At 38.0% G+C, this 20911-nt stretch overlaps 1 protein-coding gene across 1 annotated transcript in view; it reads right to left on the bottom strand.

The window, feature by feature from the left end:
• Positions 1-20911, bottom strand: part of LOC150081130 (focal adhesion kinase 1-like) — a 1307299-nt gene that overhangs the window by 192967 nt on the left and 1093421 nt on the right. The window contains exon 24 of the mRNA XM_090380936.1: positions 1774-1914. Within this exon, the coding sequence (XP_090237062.1) occupies positions 1774-1914 (141 nt within the window). The remainder of the gene's footprint in view (positions 1-1773; positions 1915-20911) is intronic.

The raw sequence follows: 20911 nt of genomic DNA, 5'->3' as shown, positions 1-20911 counted from the left end.
ACTTATTTTTACTCTTAGTAACCCTAATACAGCCCATGTGTTTGCTTGCTCCCCAGCAGACCTTGAAATCCTCAGCATTTTGTTTTCCAGTTTTTTGTTTTCCAATAGAAGCAGTGCAAGAATTGCTGAGACTTCTGCTGTGGGTGTTGTTAATATATTAGTCTGTGTGTCACCACCAAGCTAGCAGTTACAGTAAACCCCCATTATTCGCGGGGGTTACGTTCCTGAGAAATGTCGCGAATACTGAAAACGCGAATACTGAGTTATGTCTCCCATAGTAATAAAGGGGTTCCGTTCCAAAGTATGAAATATATAAGAAAAACTAGTCTAAAATTTTGTCTATGTATGTATTATATGTACCTTCATAATATGACTATGTACATAGACAGTACCTAGTGAAATGCAAGCACATGGCATCGAAATGAAAATAATAAACAATTTAATATTAAATGTGATATTTATTAGAAATTTCAAACAAATCTTTCAAACCAGCGCCTTTGCTTGCTAGCAAAAAAAAAAAAACATCACGCCAGTGCTATCAACTAGTTTCGCTAACGTGTTGATAAAAGAGTTTTGCCTTTTCGCGAATGATGAGTGAACTTAACGGAATTTTATTTTGAGTTTGGTCTTCTATCCACAGATTTAAAGCTTTTTCCATTTTTTCTAATTTAACATCACGAGTTACAGAGCAAATTTTTGAAGCAATTAGCGCGTTTTCACAGACACTACGGCGGATTTTTTCTTCCGATTTCTTGATTGATCGATCGTACCGTTGACTCATTGATTTTATAATGTTTTGCCACTGAGGAGACACTTTCACCATTAGAAATTTTGTCTAATAGCTCAATTTTATTCGCTAATGTCATCACCTTCTTTCATATTTTCACATTTCTCTTGTTATTCGTAGCCATATTTTTGTACGGGTTAGAAAGCACTTGTCCACAACAAAGTCACTTTCTTCCGTTAACACACTCGAAAAGTCTGTTTTACACTGCAAAATGGTAGATTTATCACTTTTGTAAACATATCAATTTATAAATTTATTCAATTTTTAAGCATATAAATTAAAAGCAAACGACGAAACCTTCCACAACAAGCGCATACCACATACTGAACAAGGATTAGTGAGAAACATCTCACGATCGCGATTTTGCCACCCCTCTCCCCCACCCACTGAGTGCTGTTTTGACCGAGAAAGATAATTTTAGCCACGCCCATGTTTTTTTATGGCGGAAAATGTTCACAGCGCTTTAAAATTCACATTTTTTTAGGTTTCATTTTATATTAAATCAGCGACCGCGAATACGCGAAATCGCGAATACAGATACCGCGAATAGTGGGGGTTTACTGTATTTGACTCAACCAACATTGCCTCAATATCACCAGCAAATATTCTTGCACTCTTTCTATTCAAGTGTATCTCATCCCTAAATCTTGTTTCCATAGCATACTCAACACTGCCATATGCAGCAGTTCTGGAGTTTAAATAGAAACATTTTTTCCTTACAACACATTACTGATATTGTAAATCAAGCTGCATAAAGACACTAATTTATAGATCCATTTTTCTTCAAAATCCAGATGGTGGAAAAATTGAATTTTCAAAATGAATTGCAGGAGACTTTCAGTAGTTATCATAATGATGCCATATCATCCAATTATGCACAGATAGATACCTATAGTTTTAAGGGAGAGATATTTTATAAAAAAGATTTTTTGAAAAATTTCATTTTGTGAAATTTTCAGAATGGACTGCCAAATAAACATATTTACCTTGTCCATTGTGAAGCAATTATCACCACCATCAGAATCACCATCATCATCATCATCATCACCACCTCTTTCTTCTTGCTTCTCAATTGACTGTTGTTCTCCTAGAACAGTGTCATTTTCTTTTTTGGTTCTCTCCATTTCCTAAATAAAATGCTAACAATATAAATATTTTTTCATATCTTATAAGAATTTCAAAAATGCTCCATTAGACACAGATATCAAATATTATTTTTAGCAAGCACATATACGGCAAGCGAACAGAACAATAATATGCTAACAACCCACATAATCAACAAAGAAATTGTTATAACTTAATTAAAAAAAACATGCACAATAGAAAAATTAGTACATGCAACAGTATGGGAATTCATTATTAATGGAAAACATTGTCATTAACTAATACATAAATCAGATTACTTATATGAACTGAAGCAATCACTCTTTGATCACAACAGCTATTAAGTTAAGAACCAATTTTCTAGTAAATGTCAAAAAAAAAAAATTGACAATTTCTTATGCAAATTACTTAAAGATTAAAAAACTGACTCCTACCAAAAGGGATACAAGGTTTACAAGTTTCATTAACGATACTTGTTTCAATATCCAATATCATTAAATTATGTAAATAAAGTAATGAGGTTTTGAGTAAAGAGTCACAAATATGGCAATAGCATATCAACATACTGTAAAGACTGCAAGCAAACATCATGACATATTAGTCGGATACAACTCTTTGTCTTTGCATTTAAATATGAACACAAACTTTACTATATCTCACCTCCACTTATGAATAAGTCAACTGACTTTGAAAATTTCTCACACAAGTAATGAGTCTCTCTCGAATTCATCTTGCATATCTCTTTCACAAAACTCTTTTCTGCCCAGACATGATAGGAGGGAGTATATAATGAGAGCCTTGTTGATCAATTCGGCCCTGGAAAGATTGTGCAAGGCTCAAGGGATAGAATTTTTTTCAGCCTGGTCTGTACTTGTTAACAGAAGGGACTGCTTCCACATGGATGGGATACACTTAAATAAAAAGGGTGCAAGAATATTTGCTGATGCTATTGAGGCAGCGTTAGGTGGATCGGAAACCTGCTAGCTTGGGAGGATACAAGAACTAATAGATTAACAGTAGCCACTGGCAGAGGTGAAAGTGATTCTTACACTGCTTCTACTGGAATGAGCAGAAGCCTGGAAAACAAGATGCAGGATATTTCAGCGACTGCGGGGAGTCATTGCGGTACAGGTAAACACATGGGTTGCGTTAGGGTAGCTAAGAAAATGAACAGGTGCATGTACCTGTTCATTTTCCTGTGCATATACCTGTTTATTGGTGTACACGCAACACTTGCGTGTACACCAATACTAGGAGTTTGATAAATAAATTTGATGAATTTGAGGTATTGCTCAAAGCATCAAAGGCAGATATTGTTGGGATATCAGAGATGTGATATCACACAGACATAAGGAATGCAGAACTGGAATTTGGGGAGTACAACGTCTACAGAAAGGATAGGAAGGGAAGATGGGTTATGCTATTAGTTAAGAAACACATAAAATCCAAGGAAGTGAAGCCAGGCGACATTGCGGGACAGTGCAGTGTCGAGTCAGTTTGGTGTGACATAAGCACTGGGAGATCAAAATTGAGAGTAAGAGTGTGCTATAGGCCTAATGACTCCGATGAGTATAATAAGAAACTGTACAGGGAAATAGAGTGGGCCAGTAAATCCGAGAGTCTTATAATGGGGGGGGGGGATTTTAATTTCCCAGATACTGACTGGAATTTGTGGGTTGGTCACTCACACACTAGCAAGGCATTTGGCCATTTATTGGATGACTGTATTCTACATCAGCACGTTCGGGAGGCAACTAGAGGGAGTAATACTCTTGATTTGATCATTAGTAGTGATTCTTCATGCATTAAGAATCTGCAGATAGAGGAACCACTAGGTGGCAGTGATCACAGTGTGCTGAACTGGGATTTACTCAAAGAGGTAACTACCATCAGGGAGTAAAGGAAAGGGTTATTGCTTTCGTAAAGGCAACTACGATGGTCTGAGACAGTATTTAAATTCTATACAGTGGGACCAACTGATGATGTTATCAACAGCAAATTCAAAATGGGAAGCATTCAAAGAACTTATCTTGGAAGCTACTATGCTTTACATACCAACTAAGAAATATTGTTCAAGGTTTAGACCTAAATGGATGTTAGAAGAACTAATGAGACATATGGAAGAGAAGAAAAATGCATGGGATACATATAAATTAACACGTAACATAGAAGCCTATGATAGATATAAGTTGATCTGTAACCAAGATACAAAGGAGGTTAGGCAGGCAGAGGCAGATTACAAGAAATCTTTGGCAAGGGATGCAAAGAGTTCTTTACTTATGTAAACTCTAGAAGGAAGGGGATGAATCAGATTGGTCCACTTGATATCGATGGTTCAACTGTTGATGATCCTGGTCAGGTAGCTAACAAACTAAATGAATATTTCCATCGACATTCACACATGAGGAGTTATTCAGCGAGGGGAATGCCAGAGGTGTATTCAACTCTGGCAGTAATCTAGATAATCTTGTAATAACTGAGAGTAAAGTGCAGGGGAAATTGTTGAAGATAAACACAAGAAAGTCACCTGGGGTGGATGGGATCTATCCAGTTATAGTAAAGGAGGCAGCAAAGGAAGTAGGCAAAGCCTTAGCCATAATTATGAGAACTTCCTTGGACTGAGGGGAGGTACCCATAGACTGGAGATGTGCAAATGTGACCCCAATTCACAAAGGAGGATCAAAGGCTGACACAAGTAATTATTAGACCTGTGAGTTTAACTTCTGTTCCAGGAAAATTAATGGAGGCAATGGTTAAAGAATCACTGCAGGAACATCTACTAGACAAGACTTCAGTTATATTACAGGACACAGCATGGTTTTGTTAAGGGGAAGTCTTGCCTGACCAATTTGATTGGATACTATGATGCAGTCAAAAAGAACTGGATGCAGAGAATAACTCTGATATTACAGTAAACCCCCGCTGTTTGCGGTATCTGTATTCGCGGTTGCTGATTTAATATAAAATGAAAACTAAGAAAAATGTGAATTTTAAAGCACCGTGAACATTTTCTGCCATAAAAAAACATGGGCGTGGCTAAAATTATCTTCACCGGTCAAAACAGTGCTCAGTGGGTAGGGGGAGAGGGGTCACAAAATCGCAAGCATGGATGTTTCTCGCTAATCCTTGTTCAATATGTGTTATGCTCTTGTCATGGAAGGTTTCGTCGTTTGCTTTTAATTTATATGCTTATAAATTGAATAAATTTATCAATTTATATGCTACAAAAGTAATAAATCTACCGTTTTGCAATGTAAAACACACTTTTTCAAGTGTGTTAATGGAAGAAAGTGACTTTATTGTGGACAAATTCTTTCTAACCGGTACAAAAATATGGCTACGAATAACAAGGGAAATGTGAAAAGATCAAAGAAGGTGATAACATTGGCGAATAAAATTGAGTTATCAGATAAAATTTCTAATGGTGAATAAAATCAATAAGTCAACGATACGATCAATCAAGAAATCGGAAGAAAAAATCCGATGTAGTGTCCGTGAAAATGCGCTAATTGCTTCAAAAATTTGCTCTGTAACTCGTGATGTTAAATTAGAAAAAATGGGAAAAGCTTTAAATCTGTGGATAGAAGACCGAACTCAAAATAAAATTCCGTTAAGTTCACTTATCATTCGTGAAAAGGCAAAACTCGTTTATCAACACTTTAGCGAAACTGGTGATAGCACTGGCGGGATAAGTTTTTTTATCTAGCAAAGGCGCTGGTTTGAAAGATTTGTTTGAATTTCTAATAAATATTACATTTAATATTAAATTGTTTCTTATTTTCATTTCGATGCCATATGCTTGCATTTCACTATGTACATAGTCATATTATGAAGGTACATATAATTTTCTTTTTATGAAAACCCCAAATACGAAAGGTATCAAAACCTATAGTACTTAGTACCGTGCATGGGTTGAAGGAGAAGTATGGGGGGAGGGGGATGCCGGAAACTTTGCTCTAGAGACTATACATGGGTTTCACCACTTCAAGCCTCCAATAAGCAAAGTGGTGGTATTTCACCGGTTGATGAAAGTCATCTACCACATACATAGACAAAATTTTAGACTAGTTTTTCTTATACATTTCATACTTTGGAATGGAACTCCTTTATTACTATGGGAACCATAACTCAGTATTCACGTTTTCGGTATTCGCGGCATTTCTCAGGAACGTAACCCCCGCGAATAGCGGGGGTTTACTGTATATACTTGGATCTTAGAAAGGCTTTTGATATTGTTGCACACGGAATACTGCTGCATAAATTGGAGCAGTGTGGCATTGGAGGCAAATTGCTGCTATGGATAAAGGGATGGTTGAAGGGGAGAAGACAGAGAGTGGTAATCAATGGACACTGCTCATCGTGGATTAATGTTATTAGTGGAATCCCTCAGGGTTCAGTGTTGGGTCCATTATTGTTTTCTGTATTTATAAATAATATTGATGACTGTATATCAAGCTTAATGTCCAAGTTTGCAGACGATACAAAGGTTGGCAGGGTTGTTAAGAACACTACTGACACTATGTGCTGCAACAGGATCTGGAAAGGTTGAGCAGATGGGCTGAGAGGTGGCAAATGAAGTTTAACATTGACAAATGTAAAGTACTACATATGGGAAACAGCAACCCCAGAGCAACATATCAACTCTGTGGTACTACACTGACAGTGTAGAGAATGAAAAGGACTGAGAGTAATTGTGCAGGCAGATATGAAGTTCTCTGAGCAGTGCAGACAGGCTGCAAGAGTAGCTCATTGTGTCTTACAATGATATACAGGAATTTTTCTAGCAGGGATAAGGAGGTGATTATTCCCCTGTATAAGGCAATGGTCAGGCCACACCTTGTGGCCTGACCATTGCCTTATACAAGGGAGTAATCACCTCCTTGAAATGAGGCCTCCAGACACAGGTCTGGAGGCCTCATTTCAAGAAGGATGTAGAGCTGCTGGAATGAGTACAGAGAAGGGCAACAAGATTAGTGAATGGAACAAAGGGGTGCTCTTATGAAGAAAGGCTTAAGTTTTGCAAATTACAGTGTCTGGAGACTAGGCACCGGTGAGGTGATCTGATAGAAGTGTATAAAGCCTTGAATGGTTTGAGCATGCTCAATGCTGATGGGATTCTGCTTCTTGCTCAGAATAATCACCTGAGAGGGCATAAATTGAAATTGAGGAAAGACAGATGTAGGATAGATGTGCAGGAATTTGCTTTTAGCCAGCGGATAGTTGGTTGGTGGAACAGACTTCCATCCCTTGTTGTAGAAGTTGATTGCCTAAATAAATTTAAGGCTCTGCTGGACAGATATTTCGAACAAACAGAGGGGGTGAAGTGGAAGTTTTTTTTTTCTTTTTTTGGCTGATGCTGCATAAGCTTGCTTTCTTGCATCATATGCCTCTACTAATGCTAATGCTCTTTATAAGGTCAAGTTTCTTGTGGAGAGGTGTAAGGAAAATCTTCATTCATTACTTATTTACCTGGCTCATTTGCACTTCTTCGAGGGCAGTCATATCTGGCATAATGGGCTTCAATAGAACTGCGATCCCATAGGCATAGCAAATAACAATATTTTGTGAAATATTCTTGTGCCTATTAAAATACGAATAGCTCTGAGGTCATTGCAGATATTCCACTGATGAGTTGTTTCATTGTATGTGAATGTTCAAAATTGCTGTTTTGAATTTCTTTGAATACCTTCATGTTATGATACATTTCCTTCAGATGAACAGAGTAGCCAAGGGTGATGGATGGTTTGAGTATCCACTATGCAGGAGAACTTTAAAACTTCACTCTGAGGAGCTGATGAATAAGTACCATTCAGATGAAATGTGTACCTGTGATCTGGTGTGTTTTGAAATGTGTGACAATTCTCTAAGAGTTTCATTGATATTATGCCAGTAACAAAGCAGACCTATAAAGAATGTCAACAAAGCCTAGGTTCTTTTAAGATAATGAGAGACTAATGATTTTCTTAATCAAGTGTTCTGCTTTAGTCTCAAGCAGTTCAGCTTTGACTTTGAAGCTAGATCTAGAATGAGATCATTCAGCTCATTTTGGGTAAGCAGCTTCAGCTGAAGTTCTTGGGTTTCCACCAGTGGTTCTCTGGAATTGGCATACTGTCATCACCGATTCCAGTTTCAGATAAACAATCTTGTGCTTATTTTTTGCTGCAGTTAATTACACTCATGTTACAAAAGTAACATCACCATTGCGATCTTTTGACTACTGCCATATCACGGGTATGGCAAATAGCATTGACTTTTTCTCTTGTTCAACCAGGGTTCAAGTAATAGGTACACCACCATACCTTATTGTGGTCACCCAGTGGACAGCCAAAGTATAATTGGTAAATTTTCCAACTAGCCATTGTATGCTGACTTTGAGTGGTCTTTAATTCAAAATTAACTTTTTATCTGCATTTGACCTACTTGGCAAAGAAACTGAGAAATTATACAGGTATGACTGCTAGGATCAGTTGATCAGACTGGGGGCTCAAAAGAAAGACCCTGGCAATTAGTTGCTGGCTGGAGCTCTCCCATTTTACCTGGAAGTAGCCAAAGAGGCTTGTATTATAGACTTAAAAAGGGCATACCCATAGAATTTCTTGGGATAGACCTTGATACAGCCAATGCCTTCAACGCTGAGAGAAAAAAAAAAACAGCCACAAAGCTCCATGAGCTATGGCAAACAAAGAGGGAGCAGGAAACCAGAGGTCTAGTTGCCAAAAGGCTTCTGCTATGGATGGCAATGGTCAGCCCAAAGCCACCTGAGTGGTATGGACTTTTTACAACATTCATATTGACAAGTCATGGCTCCCTGTCAAAGGCAAAACTAACCTCTTTAGGGCTGATATCCCCAGAACACAGCCAAGAGCACAGATTGGTCCCCTTCCCAGGGGAGAAGAACATCTGTTCATTATAGAACAGATGTTCTATAGTTTTTTTAGATGCCATAAGAATCATTGAAGAATCTTGGGATGAAAATCACAAGAAAACATTGAATGGTGTCTGTAAGTAACTCTGTTCATTTTTTTTAAAAACCGAGACGAAAACAACGCCAGAAACTGATCATGTCGCTCATGTGATAGAAGAAGTTTTTAATCTTGCCAGGCAATTAGATTTGGAAGTCAATGGTGATGATGTCAACGAGCTGTTGGATTCACATAGTCAGGAGCTGACAATGAATGAGCTCATAGAGATGCGTGTGCAAAACATCACTGAAGTATCCGACCAGTTCCACCAGAAAAGCACATGACAATTTCTAGCTTGACAGAAGATCTCAGCTCAATTGAAAAGGGCTTAAAAGTTTTAGAAAACAGACTCCAACGAAGAACGCATTATAGCTACAAAGCAAGGAGTAAAAAAATTATTAGCTTGCTATGAAGAAATTCTGTGTGAAAAAAAGAAGGTGGCGCTGTGTCGTCAGACGAATTTGTTAGATTTTATGAAGCCATCAACATCGAAATAACTTTTTTACGTAACTCATTTATTTTTTTAATACATATTTGGTATTAATATGTATAAAGAACTGCAATTTTACTAAATATTTTTGTTAGTCCTTGGTCCCAATTAAACAAAATTTATATGTATTTATATGCAAAGTTGTACCCCGACTTACGCGATTTTCGTTGGACCCACCTATCGCGTAACTTCAGGGTATTCCTTCAGATGAACAGAGTAGCCAATGGTGATGGATGGTTTGAGTATCCACTATGCAGGAGAACTTTAAAACTTCACTCTGAGGAGCTGATGAATAAGTACCATTCAGATGAAATGTGTACCTGTGATCTGGTACACATTTTTCTAGTACACACACACACACACACACACACACATGTGTGTGTGTGTGTGTGTGTATATATATATATAATATTAATAAAAATAATTAAGTTACTGAATGACAAAGTAAGTAAACAAAGTATTAAATCAAAATTATTAAACTGTGTTATGGATCTGGGTACTACTAGTTACAGTAGAGAAACCTGGCAACCATAATGAAATATAGACAAATGTTTATATTCAGTGTATATGGAAGGGATGTTGACCGTCAATTGTAATTACCATGGAAAAATTATACATTTCACATGTATACATCATAACAGAAACAGAGACCCTTGCTTACTGTGGTGGCTCCTACGGTTTTGGCTGCCGGCCCTGTGAAGAAGTAGTTAAAGCTCTAGGACCCACTACATTAGGTAACATTGTCATTATTATTTATATTTTTATGTTAATTTATTTTAGGTTATCTCCTTCACCTTACAGGCTTTCTCAATTTTTCAATGGTAATTACAATTTACAGGTCAACATCCCTTCCATATACGCTGAATATAAACATTTGTGTATATATACACACACAACCTAACAGGAAAAAAAAAATTATTATAAACCATAATAAAAAAAGTATAAAAATAGAATGCAAGTAGAGCAAGAAGGCAGATTATGAGTGAAGTAAATGTGTCTCTCCCCCCCTTGCCTGGTGGGTCCCCCACTGCCAGCTAACATATCCCCCCCCTTAGCGGGATGGGCAGTTTGACTATACTGCCAGGTTCGACACTGTATGTTTCTGGTGGCTGTCGCTGATTAGGACGTGCTGCGGCTTTGCTGCCGACATGCCATTTGGTGATCTGAACTGGGTACTCAAACCCGGTTCCCTTTAAAACCCCATCCTCAGGCAGGGGAGGGATGAGACGGGTCTGTGTCTCCTCCCCTCCCTGCCGCCCATACTTCACCTGGTGGGGCTCGTCTCCATTGACCTCTTTGGGGATACCTACTCCCCATCCTTCTAGCTGTTCCCCCCCCCATTCTAACTAAACCAACCGAGCATGCCCCTAACAATTCTGTCAAATTCTAATCAACATCAAAAAATTCAACTGCTTTCTCGAAAACCTCTTTCAGCCTTTCCAAATTCTAGTGTTCACTCCTTTTTTTTTTTCTTTCTCTTTATAGGTCTTGCCACTGAAATCCTTGGAAAATAGGTGGCGAGGCCTGCGAGAGTACTTGAATAATCTACTGGGCACCTGACCTACCTCCTCGTGGCAAAGTGTGGGCAACGGTAGGTCCTAAAATGTCAAAGATAAATGGTCAGAGAAACAACAGAACAAAACACTATACAACAAACTACTCCCCACACACTTTTTAAAATCTCTGGCCTCCACCGAGTTCTGTGTCATACAGCGTACACAATTCGGAGACCGGGGGGGGGGGGGAACCCCTGGTGCCACCAGACAACTAACACACTTTACACTTGTATGCTGGCTTCATCCACCACACACACCACAGAATTTTTGTACCTTCTGCCAATCAATCATCTCTTTATCCAAAGCCGTAATTTGCCTCCATGCCACACTGTTCCAATTTATACAGCAGTCTTTTGTGCAGAACAGTGCAAAAAGCTTTTACTGAAATCTGAGTATATGATATCAAATTATATTTTGTATCCAGTTCCTTTTTGTTACTATATCAGTAGTATACAACCAAACTGGTCAGCAAAATTTTCTCTTAGAGATCTGCTGATGAGGCTACTTGGAGGAACAGCTTCCTTGGCAGCCGCCAAGTGGATTATTTATTGCTTTTTTTGTAACTTTTGATTTAAAATTAGTAGTGTACTTATTATTTGTAATTCTCTGACTAAGTTGGTAAATTTGCTCCTTACTTAGCCTCTGAAATTTCTTAAGGAGTGGCAGTCAACTTCTGCAAGCACTGTGTTGCACCAATAAGAAATCCTGAATTTTGTTTCCATTGTGCAGCATCAATTATAACGTTCAAATTCAGCCACCATTCTGATAGTATTGATATGTGCAATACTGGGAGATTTTTCTACGAAGTTTTGTAGCAATGTAATCAGTATCAAACGAGGCCTATAAACTATAAATATAAACAAACTATAACAATAAGAACGTGTCAATTATGCGACTTTATCATGTAGTACATAATGTAATCTAAAATAGCGTACTTTATACTGCAATTAAATAAGCAGGGTTAGTTTCGTATCTAATGTTAAACCCAATAACTGAATATTGCTGGAGAGAGGGATCGAATGATTTTTAAGTTAAGTTCAGTTTTGTAGCAATGTAATCAGTATCAAACGAGGCCTATAAACTATAAATATAAACAAACTATAACAATAAGAACGTGTCAATTATGCGACTTTATCATGTAGTACATAATGTAATCTAAAATAGCGTACTTTATACTGCAATTAAATAAGCAGGGTTAGTTTCGTATCTAATGTTAAACCCAATAACTGAATATTGCTGGAGAGAGGGATCGAATGATTTTTAAGTTAAGTTCAGGTTCTGGATGTAATTTGCATTTTTTTACAGAAGTGGATCACAATCGTCTTTTGTTCTGATAGATTGTAGCCATTTTTTTGGGTCCATGTCTCCAATTTATTTATGGAAAGTTTTTTTTTTCTACAATGAAAGAATATTCCCAAAACTGTAGAATATTTCTACAGTTTTGGGAATATTCTGCATCATGGTGTTTAGCCTAATTGCAAAGAGGGTGGCACTATGTATTGACCCTTGGGATATCCCCCCTCTTCCTGGATAAAATATTGTGACAAATTCTGAAAATTCTGAATGAATTGTGGTAAGTGTCCTCTCAACCCTAAGGAATAGAGCTCTCGAAGAATGTCATACCTCCACGTAGTATCAAAATCCTTTTCGACATCTAGACTGACCATCACTAGATGTTAATATCTAACATAAGCATTGCAAATATTTTTTTCAGCTCTTATCATAAGATCCAAGCAGGATCTGTTTTGTCGCAAACCGTATTGGTCGCTATTTAATAGCATTTTACTTTAGAATCCATTTTAGTCTTCTGTGTATAATTTTTTCGAGTGCTTTACCGAGACAGCTGGTGAGCAAAATTGGTCAATAGTTTTCTGCAATTGGATCATCCTTCCCCGATTTAGGAAAGGCAAGAATTACAGCATTATCCCACAAGGAAAGATAAACACATTCACGGAAAATCAGATTATAGAATACTAGTAATAGGTTTAAAGATGTACTACTGAGGTGTTTGAGCATTATATAGTTGATTCCATCTGGACCTGCTGCACTGTTTGCTGATCTCTTTAGGGCTTCTATAGGAGAGAGAGATATTGAGTGGTATTAAAATTTATTTTATATTCTTCTGCTTTGTTATTTTAATTTTCATTAATGAACTGTCATAAGTAGATGCTGCTGATATTTCACAAAAAGGTTTGCCTATTTCTTTAGGAGAGGACAGTTCTCGTCCATTTCTAATCAAGATTGGAGCAGTAAATGGAATGTTATTTAATTGTTATTAGCCAACTGCTGGCATCCTTTGTGATGGTCTGGCAAATTTTATCCAGGAGCCTGTTTCAGCTTTTCTTCTTATTTGTCTTGTACTTGCCTTTTGTTTTTTTATATATGAGGTTGGCTGTAGTAGGAATCCTGTGAAACTGATTCCAAGCTCTTTTGGTACTACAAGCATCATCATAATTTTCTCTTTTGGTACTACAAGCATCATTCCACCACTGTTTCGAATGTCTATGTTGGTCTGCAGAGGAATGAGGATTTGCTTCAGAAGCTGCTGCCAAAATTTTTCTAGTAATTTGTTCAGTGACTTTATCAATTGGTCGTGTTTTAATAAGTTTATCATCAAAGGAAACACAGATTGAGATTTTGCCCAATTTGATTTTGAGAACTTTCATTTTACTATGTAATTGGGACAGCTGGATTGTTTTGTTTAAATTTTGCATATAAATGGAAATTTTCCCACTGCATTTGGGGAAAAGCATAGGAGAAAAGATGGACAGATCAATTGCTGAAGTAGATCATGTGGGTAGGTAAAATTAAGTGGGGCAGCCAGTATTTAGTAAGCTTAACTGCTGTTGATTTAGTAAGGTCTCGATCAGATGTCCTCTTTGATCCACTAAGGAAGATCACCACAGTGGGTAGCAGAAGACGCAAATGATGCAAGAAAGCAAGCTTATACAGCATCAACCAAAAAAAAAAAAAAAAACTTTTCCATTTCAACAATCCATTTGTTCCAATGTTTGTCTAGTACTGCCTTGAACTTATTTAAGCTATCATCAACTTCCACAACGATGGATGGAAGTTTGTTCCAGAAATCAACTACAACCTGGCTAACGGCAAATTTTCACACATCTATTCTATAACTGTCTTTCCTCAATTTGAATTTATGCCCCTCAGGTTCACAGTCTGAGCAAGAGGAAGAATCCCATCAGAATTGAGCCTGCGCAACCCTTTCAAAGCCTCATACACCTCAATTACATCACCTCACAGGTGCTCAGTCTCCAGAAGCTGAAATTTGCAGAACTTAAGCCTTTCTTGGTAAGACCGCCCACTTTGTTCCCCTTGCCAATCTTGTTGCCCTTCTCTGTACATGCTCAAGCAACTCTACATCCTTCCTAAAATGAGGCCTCCAGACCCGTACACAGTACTTAAAGCATGGCCTAACCATTGCCTTACAAAAAGGGACAATCACCTCCTTTTCCCTACTATCAAAATTTCTGTATATCATTGACAATACCCAATGACCTGCTGTGGCAGCCTGGCTGCACCACTCAGAAAATTTCATATCTGACTGCACAATTACTTCCAGGTCTTTTTCGCTTTCTATCACCCTAAGTGTAGTACCACACAGCAGATACGTTTCTCTGGAGTTATTTCTACCCATATGCAGTACTTTGCATTTCTCAATGTTAAACTCAGTTGCCACTTCTCAGCCCAACTACTGAACTTTTCTAGGTCCTGTTGCAGTAGCACTCTGCCATTACTGTCATCAACAATCCTACCAACCTTTGTATCATCTGCAAACTTCGACATTAAGTCTGATAAACCTTAATCAACATCACTGTTAAATAATCAAAACAACCAACACCGAACCCTGGGGAACTCCACTAATAACACTAGTCCACGAAGAGCAGCATCTTTTGATTACCACTCTCTGTCTTCTCCCACTCAATCAGTCTATTTCTATCTATTGTAGCAACATTCCCTAAATACCATATTGCTCCAATTTGTACAGTAGTCATCCATGCAGAACAGTGTCAAAAGCTTTCATGAACAGTAGTGGTGCCCACTGAGAATATTACACTTATTACAGAAGCAATAATTATTCGAAGTAGTGCAATACGTGGTATCTCTTTGTGAAGTAGCCACAATATGAGATAAAATTAAAATGAAGCCTTTACACTACATACACAGTTTAATTTTACGGGTTAACTGTGGTGTATCCACACTGATATTATATAATTTTTAATTAGAACTGAGTAGTTGATAATAAGAATAATGTACAAGAATAGCATTGGGACAGGTGCCAAGGGTGCCAGTATCAGAAGGTTGTCACATCAGTTCCATGCCATACTACTTCGACACCCGAGGTTAGCTGATAAAATGTCAACCCTAGATGATGTCGCATCAGGATGGGAGCAGAAGGCGAGTTGAAAATGAATTTTTGCCAAATCTGTGTTTTTGAAGGGTGATTCAAGCCTGCATGCATTTTTAAATCTGAGTACACACTGCATAGCAGTATAGATCTATTTGCAAGTATATGATATCAAAATTATTATTTTTTTTTTCTAGAACCTTCGTAACCACATTATAGTATACAATCAAATTTGTCAGACAAGACTTTCCCATAACACACCCATGCTGTGTCTGAATTATTACTGCTGTCTATGAGATGATCCTGCAATGCTTGCTTACCAGTGACTCCATTATTTTTCATACAACAATAGTTATACTAACTGGTCTTAATTACTCGTGTCATGCTTAGATCCCCCTTTGTGAATTGCGGATACATTTGCACATGTCCAGTCAGTTGGGACTTCCCTGGAGTTCAAGGATGACTCATAATTATGGCTAAGAGCTTGCTTACTTCCTTTGCTAATGTATAAGTATAGTGCGAAAGCATCAATAATATATAGCCAAATCCGAATGAACAGAATATTAGCAAAGCGGCACCGTTTTAAAGTTATATCGCATATTGTGAATACGTTCACGAGTGTCATGATATTGCACTACTTCAAATAAGTAATGCTTCACCTGAGGAGAAGACTAATGTTGCTTATTCTCAGATGGATACCACCACCACCCAGGCGATACCGTTTCAAGGCTATTTGTATATGTGTGGGATAATAACTCGACTATCCACTTGTCCCTATTAGACTTAGAAAAGCAAAAAAGGTAGAGGAAAAGTAATAGTAGGAGTGGAAGAGGGAAAAAAACGGTGTAGAAGAATGAAAGGGACAGTAACTCCTTCAACTAACACCACTCAAAAACTCAAACTAGCGAATAGGCAATGCTTCCCCAGCGGAGAAGGCTGTTGTTACCTATTGTTGGAATTCCAGACATCATCAGGCTCCCCCTGGTGCCATTTCAGGGCTATTTGGCCCTTCTTCGGTGGGTGGGTAGGTACCCGAGTGATGCAATGATGGCAAAACAGTTATGAAGTATAATTCCACAATATGAGAGATGCCTGTAGTGTATGATGTATTTAGACTATAAAGTGTTTATGGCGTAAGCCTCAAGCTATGGAAAAGTCTAGACTATGTATAAGTATAGTGTATAAGTATCATTAATACATAGCCAAATCTGTAGTTATACTTCATAACTGTTTTGCCATCATTGCATCACTCGGATACCTACCCACCCACCGAAGAAGGGCCAAACAGCCCTGAAATGGTGCCATCTGGGTGGTGGTATCAATCCGAGAATAAGTAACATTAGTTTTCTCCTCAGGTGAAGTGTTACTTATTTGAAGTAGTGCAATATCATGGCAACTCGTTCTGAAGGTATTCACAATATGAGATATAACTTTAAACGATGCCGCTTTGCTAACATTCTGTTCATTCAGATTTGGCTATGTATTATTGATGCTTTCGCACTATACTTATACATAGTCTAGACTTTTCCATAGCTTGAGGCTTACGCCCTAAATGCTTTATAGTTCCTTTGCAAATATAAATGGGTATATCCCAACTACCCCAGGTGCCATTCTTATGTTTAACTTCAACAATTTCTCTTCCACTTTGCTCTCAGTTATTGCAAAATCATTTAGCAACCTGTTACAGTTTGGTTAACTTCTGGCATTCTCCTCCCTTAATAACTCCTCATTTGTGAACGTAGATGCAAAGTATCCATTCAGATTGTGAGCTATCTGAGCAGGATCATCAACAATGGAATAATTGAGATCAATGGACCAATCTGATTCATTCCCTTCCTTCTAGAGTTTATATAATTAAAGACATCCTTGTTGTTTTTCTTAGCATCCTTTGCCAAAGATTTCTCGTAATCTGACTTTGCTTGTCTAACTTCCTTTGTGACTTGATTACAGACTAGCTTATATCTACCATAGGCTTCTGTGTCACCTGATTCTTTATATGCATCCCATGCATTTTTCTTCTCTGCCACGAGTCTCATTAGTTCATCTGATATCCATTTAGCCTAAACTTTGAACAGTATTTCTTAGTAGGAACAAAAAGCCTAGTAACTTCCACAATTACTTCCTTGAATGCTTCCCATATAGAATTTGCTGTTGGTAACATCATCATTTGGTCACACTGCAGTCCCCTTTATGAAAGCAAAAACCCTTCCCCTTACCCCTGATGGAAGTTACATCTTTAAGTAAATCCCATATAGAATTTGCTGTTGGTAACATCATCATTTGGTCACACTGCAGTCCCCTTTATGAAAGCAAAAACCCTTCTCCTTACCCCTGATGGAAGTTACATCTTTAAGTAAATCCCACATTAGCATTGGCATTAGTAGAGGCACATGATGCAATAAAAAACAAAAAAAAAAAAAGGTTACACTGTGTTAGCCAAAAAAAAAAATAAATAAATAAATAAAATAAAATAAACCCTTCCCATTTCACTGGTCCATTAATTTCAAATGTCTGTCTAGTTGTGCCTTGTATTTATTTAAGCTATCAACTTCAACAACAACAGATGGAAGTTCATTCCAGCAATCAACTACCTACTGGCTAAAGGCAAACTTCTGCACATCTATTCTACAACAGTTTTTCCTCAGTTAAAATCTATGCCCCTCAGGTTTGTAATCTAAGGAAGAGGAAGAATCCCATCAGCATTGAGCCTGCTCAATCCATTCAAGGACTTATACACCTCAATCAGATTGCCTCGCAGGTGCCTAGTCTTCAGAAGCTGCAATTTGCAGGACTTAAGATCCTTCATAAGAGCACCCCTTTGTTCCCTTCACCACTCTTGTTTTCCTACTCTGTACTCATTCTAGCAACTATACATCCTTCCTAACATGAGGCTCCCTGATCTATACGCAGTACTAACGGTGTGGTCTGACCATTGCCTTATACAAGGGGATAATCACCTCCTTATCCATCCTCGCAACATTACTGTACATCATTGACAAGACCCCCCCATGACCTTCTTTGGCAGCGTGTCTGCAATGCTCCGAAAATTCACTACCCTGAGTAATACACCCAGTTTATACTTTTCTCTTTGGTTGTTGTTATCCATATGCAGTACTTTGCAATTGTCAATTTTAACTTCAGTTGCCACCTCTACGCCCATCTACCCAACTTTTCCAGGTCCTGTTGCAGTGCATACTGTTTATTATCAACCCTGCCAAACTTTTTTATTATCTGCTAACTTTGACACTAAGATTGATGTAGCATCAGTATCATTGATACATATACAGAACAACAATGGACCCAATGTCGAACCCTGAGGGACACCACTAATAACATTAGTCCACGTAGAGCAGTATCTATTTATTAAAACTCTGTCTTCTCCCACTCAACCATCATGTTATCCATTGTACCAACTTGTACAGTAGTGTTCCATGTGCAACATTATCAAAAGCTTTCCTGAAATCCAAGTATATGATATCAAAATTATTTTTTGCATCCAGTTCAGTTCTTTCATGACCACATCATAGTATCCAATCAGATTGGTCAGACAAGACTTCCCCTTGCTGTGTTATTACTGCTTGAATTATTTCTGCTATATTGCATAGATGATCCTGCAATGCTTCTTTAACCGGTGATTCCATTATTTTCCCTGAATAGAAGTCAAACTAACAGGTCTGCAATTACTTGTGTCACCCTTTGTGAATTGGACATACATTTGCACATCTCCAGTCTGTAGGAACTTCCCCAGTGTCTAAGGATGCTCTCATAATTACGGCTAAGAGTTTGCTTACTTCCTTTGCCACCTCCTTTAATATAACTGGATAGATCCCTCTACCACAGGTGTCTTACTTATGTTTAACTTCAACAATTTCTCCTCCACTTTGCTCTCAGTTATTACAAAATCATTTAAATCTCTGTTAGAGTTTGATAAACATCTTGCACTCTCCTCCTTGAATAACTCCTTATATGTGAATGTAGACACAAAATACTCATTTAGTTTGGCAGCTATCTGATAATGATTATCTACAGTAAGCCGACCGGGCTAGCCGGGTGGGTAAAGTGCCTGCCTGGCAACCCAAAGGTCGCAGGTTCGATTCCCGCCTCGGGCTTGGATCAAAGTACTACAAAAACCTCGGGAGGTGCATTATGGCCATAGAAGCCTATGTGCCAACAACTACAAAAAAAAAAAAAAAACTTATGTTTTAAAACCCCGGGGGGGCTCACATCTGGTGAGTATGGGCTTGGCACACCCAGGGTCCTGAGCTGGATATCATCATTCTTCTCTTTCTTGGTGATTCCCTTCTACTTTTGACTATCTCTCTCTCTCTCTCTCTCTCTCTGGGTTACTCGGGAACTTTTTTTTTTTCCCCCTGGTGCAGCATAAGCCTCAGGCTTCCTTGCATCATATGAATATTAATAATAATAATAATAACCACTGATATCAAGAGAACCAGTCTGATTCATCCCCTTCCTTTTAGAGTTTATATAATTAAAGAAGTGTTTGCTGTTTTTCTTTGCATCCTTTGCAAAAGATTTTTCATAATCTGCCTTCGCTTGCCTAACCACCTTTGTGACTTCATTACAGACTAGCTTGTATCTACCACAGGCTTCTCTGTCACCTGACAATTTATGTGCATCCCATGCATTTTTCTTCTCTGCCACGAGTCTCCTTGGTTCATCTGACATTCATTTGGGCCTAAACCTAGAGCAGTATTTCTTAGTTGGAACAAAATGCCTAGTAGCTTCCAAAATTACTTCCCTGAATGCTTCCCATTTAGAATTTGCTGTTGGTAACATCATCAGTTGGTCCCACTCTATAGAACCTAAAAAATCTCTGAGACCACTGTAGTTGCCGTCATGAAAGCAAAAACCCTTCCCTTTACCCCTGATCGGTAGTTACCTCTTAAAGAAATCCCACATCAGTACTGTGATCACTGCCACCTAGCGGTTCCTTTATCTGTAAATTCTTAATGCATGAATAATCACTGCTGATAATCAGATTAAGAGTGTTACTCCTTCTTGTTGCCTCTCTGAGATGCTGCTGTAGAAAACCATCATCGAATAAAATTCCACAAAAGACTTGATAGTGTGAGAGTGACCAACTCACAAGTTCCAGTATACATCTGGGAAGTTAAAGTTGTTATGGATGTTTGATGGCATATAAGCTGCTTTGGCTATAATGTGTCTATTCATTTATTGTATGTATAGACGAGAATTTCTCTAACGTCAGAAAAGGCTGAGATTAGAAATGATTAAAAACTCCAATTTGCTTCAGAAAGTTGAAAAATTCAGAAACATTTGCATTGTCACCGATATGGTTCACTAGATTTATTGGTTTCTGAAGGTTAGCCAATGATAGCAAGGTTGAATTTCTGTCTTGTTTATAGTATGGGCATTCAATGAGAATGTGTTTTACAGTCAGATTTAGGTAACAATGTGGACACCATGGTGGATCATCTCCTGTGAGTAAATAAAGGTGGGTCAGATGTGTATGACTTATTCTTGCTCTTGTAAGGACTACTTCTTCTCGACTTGATGTACAGACACCAGAACACCAAATTTTCAGATCCTGTTTAAACTGCAAAAGTTTATTATTAGTTTGAGAGTGCCAGAGTACTGTCCATTCTGATAGGCATGCAGCATGAA

The sequence above is a fragment of the Mastigoproctus giganteus genome, chromosome 9 (genome assembly GCF_048544385.1).
Source record: "Mastigoproctus giganteus isolate SK-2022 chromosome 9, ASM4854438v1, whole genome shotgun sequence".
NCBI lineage: Eukaryota > Metazoa > Arthropoda > Arachnida > Uropygi > Thelyphonidae > Mastigoproctus > Mastigoproctus giganteus.
Note: the sequence above shows the minus strand (reverse complement) of the source record. Positions and strands in the feature narration are given on the sequence as shown.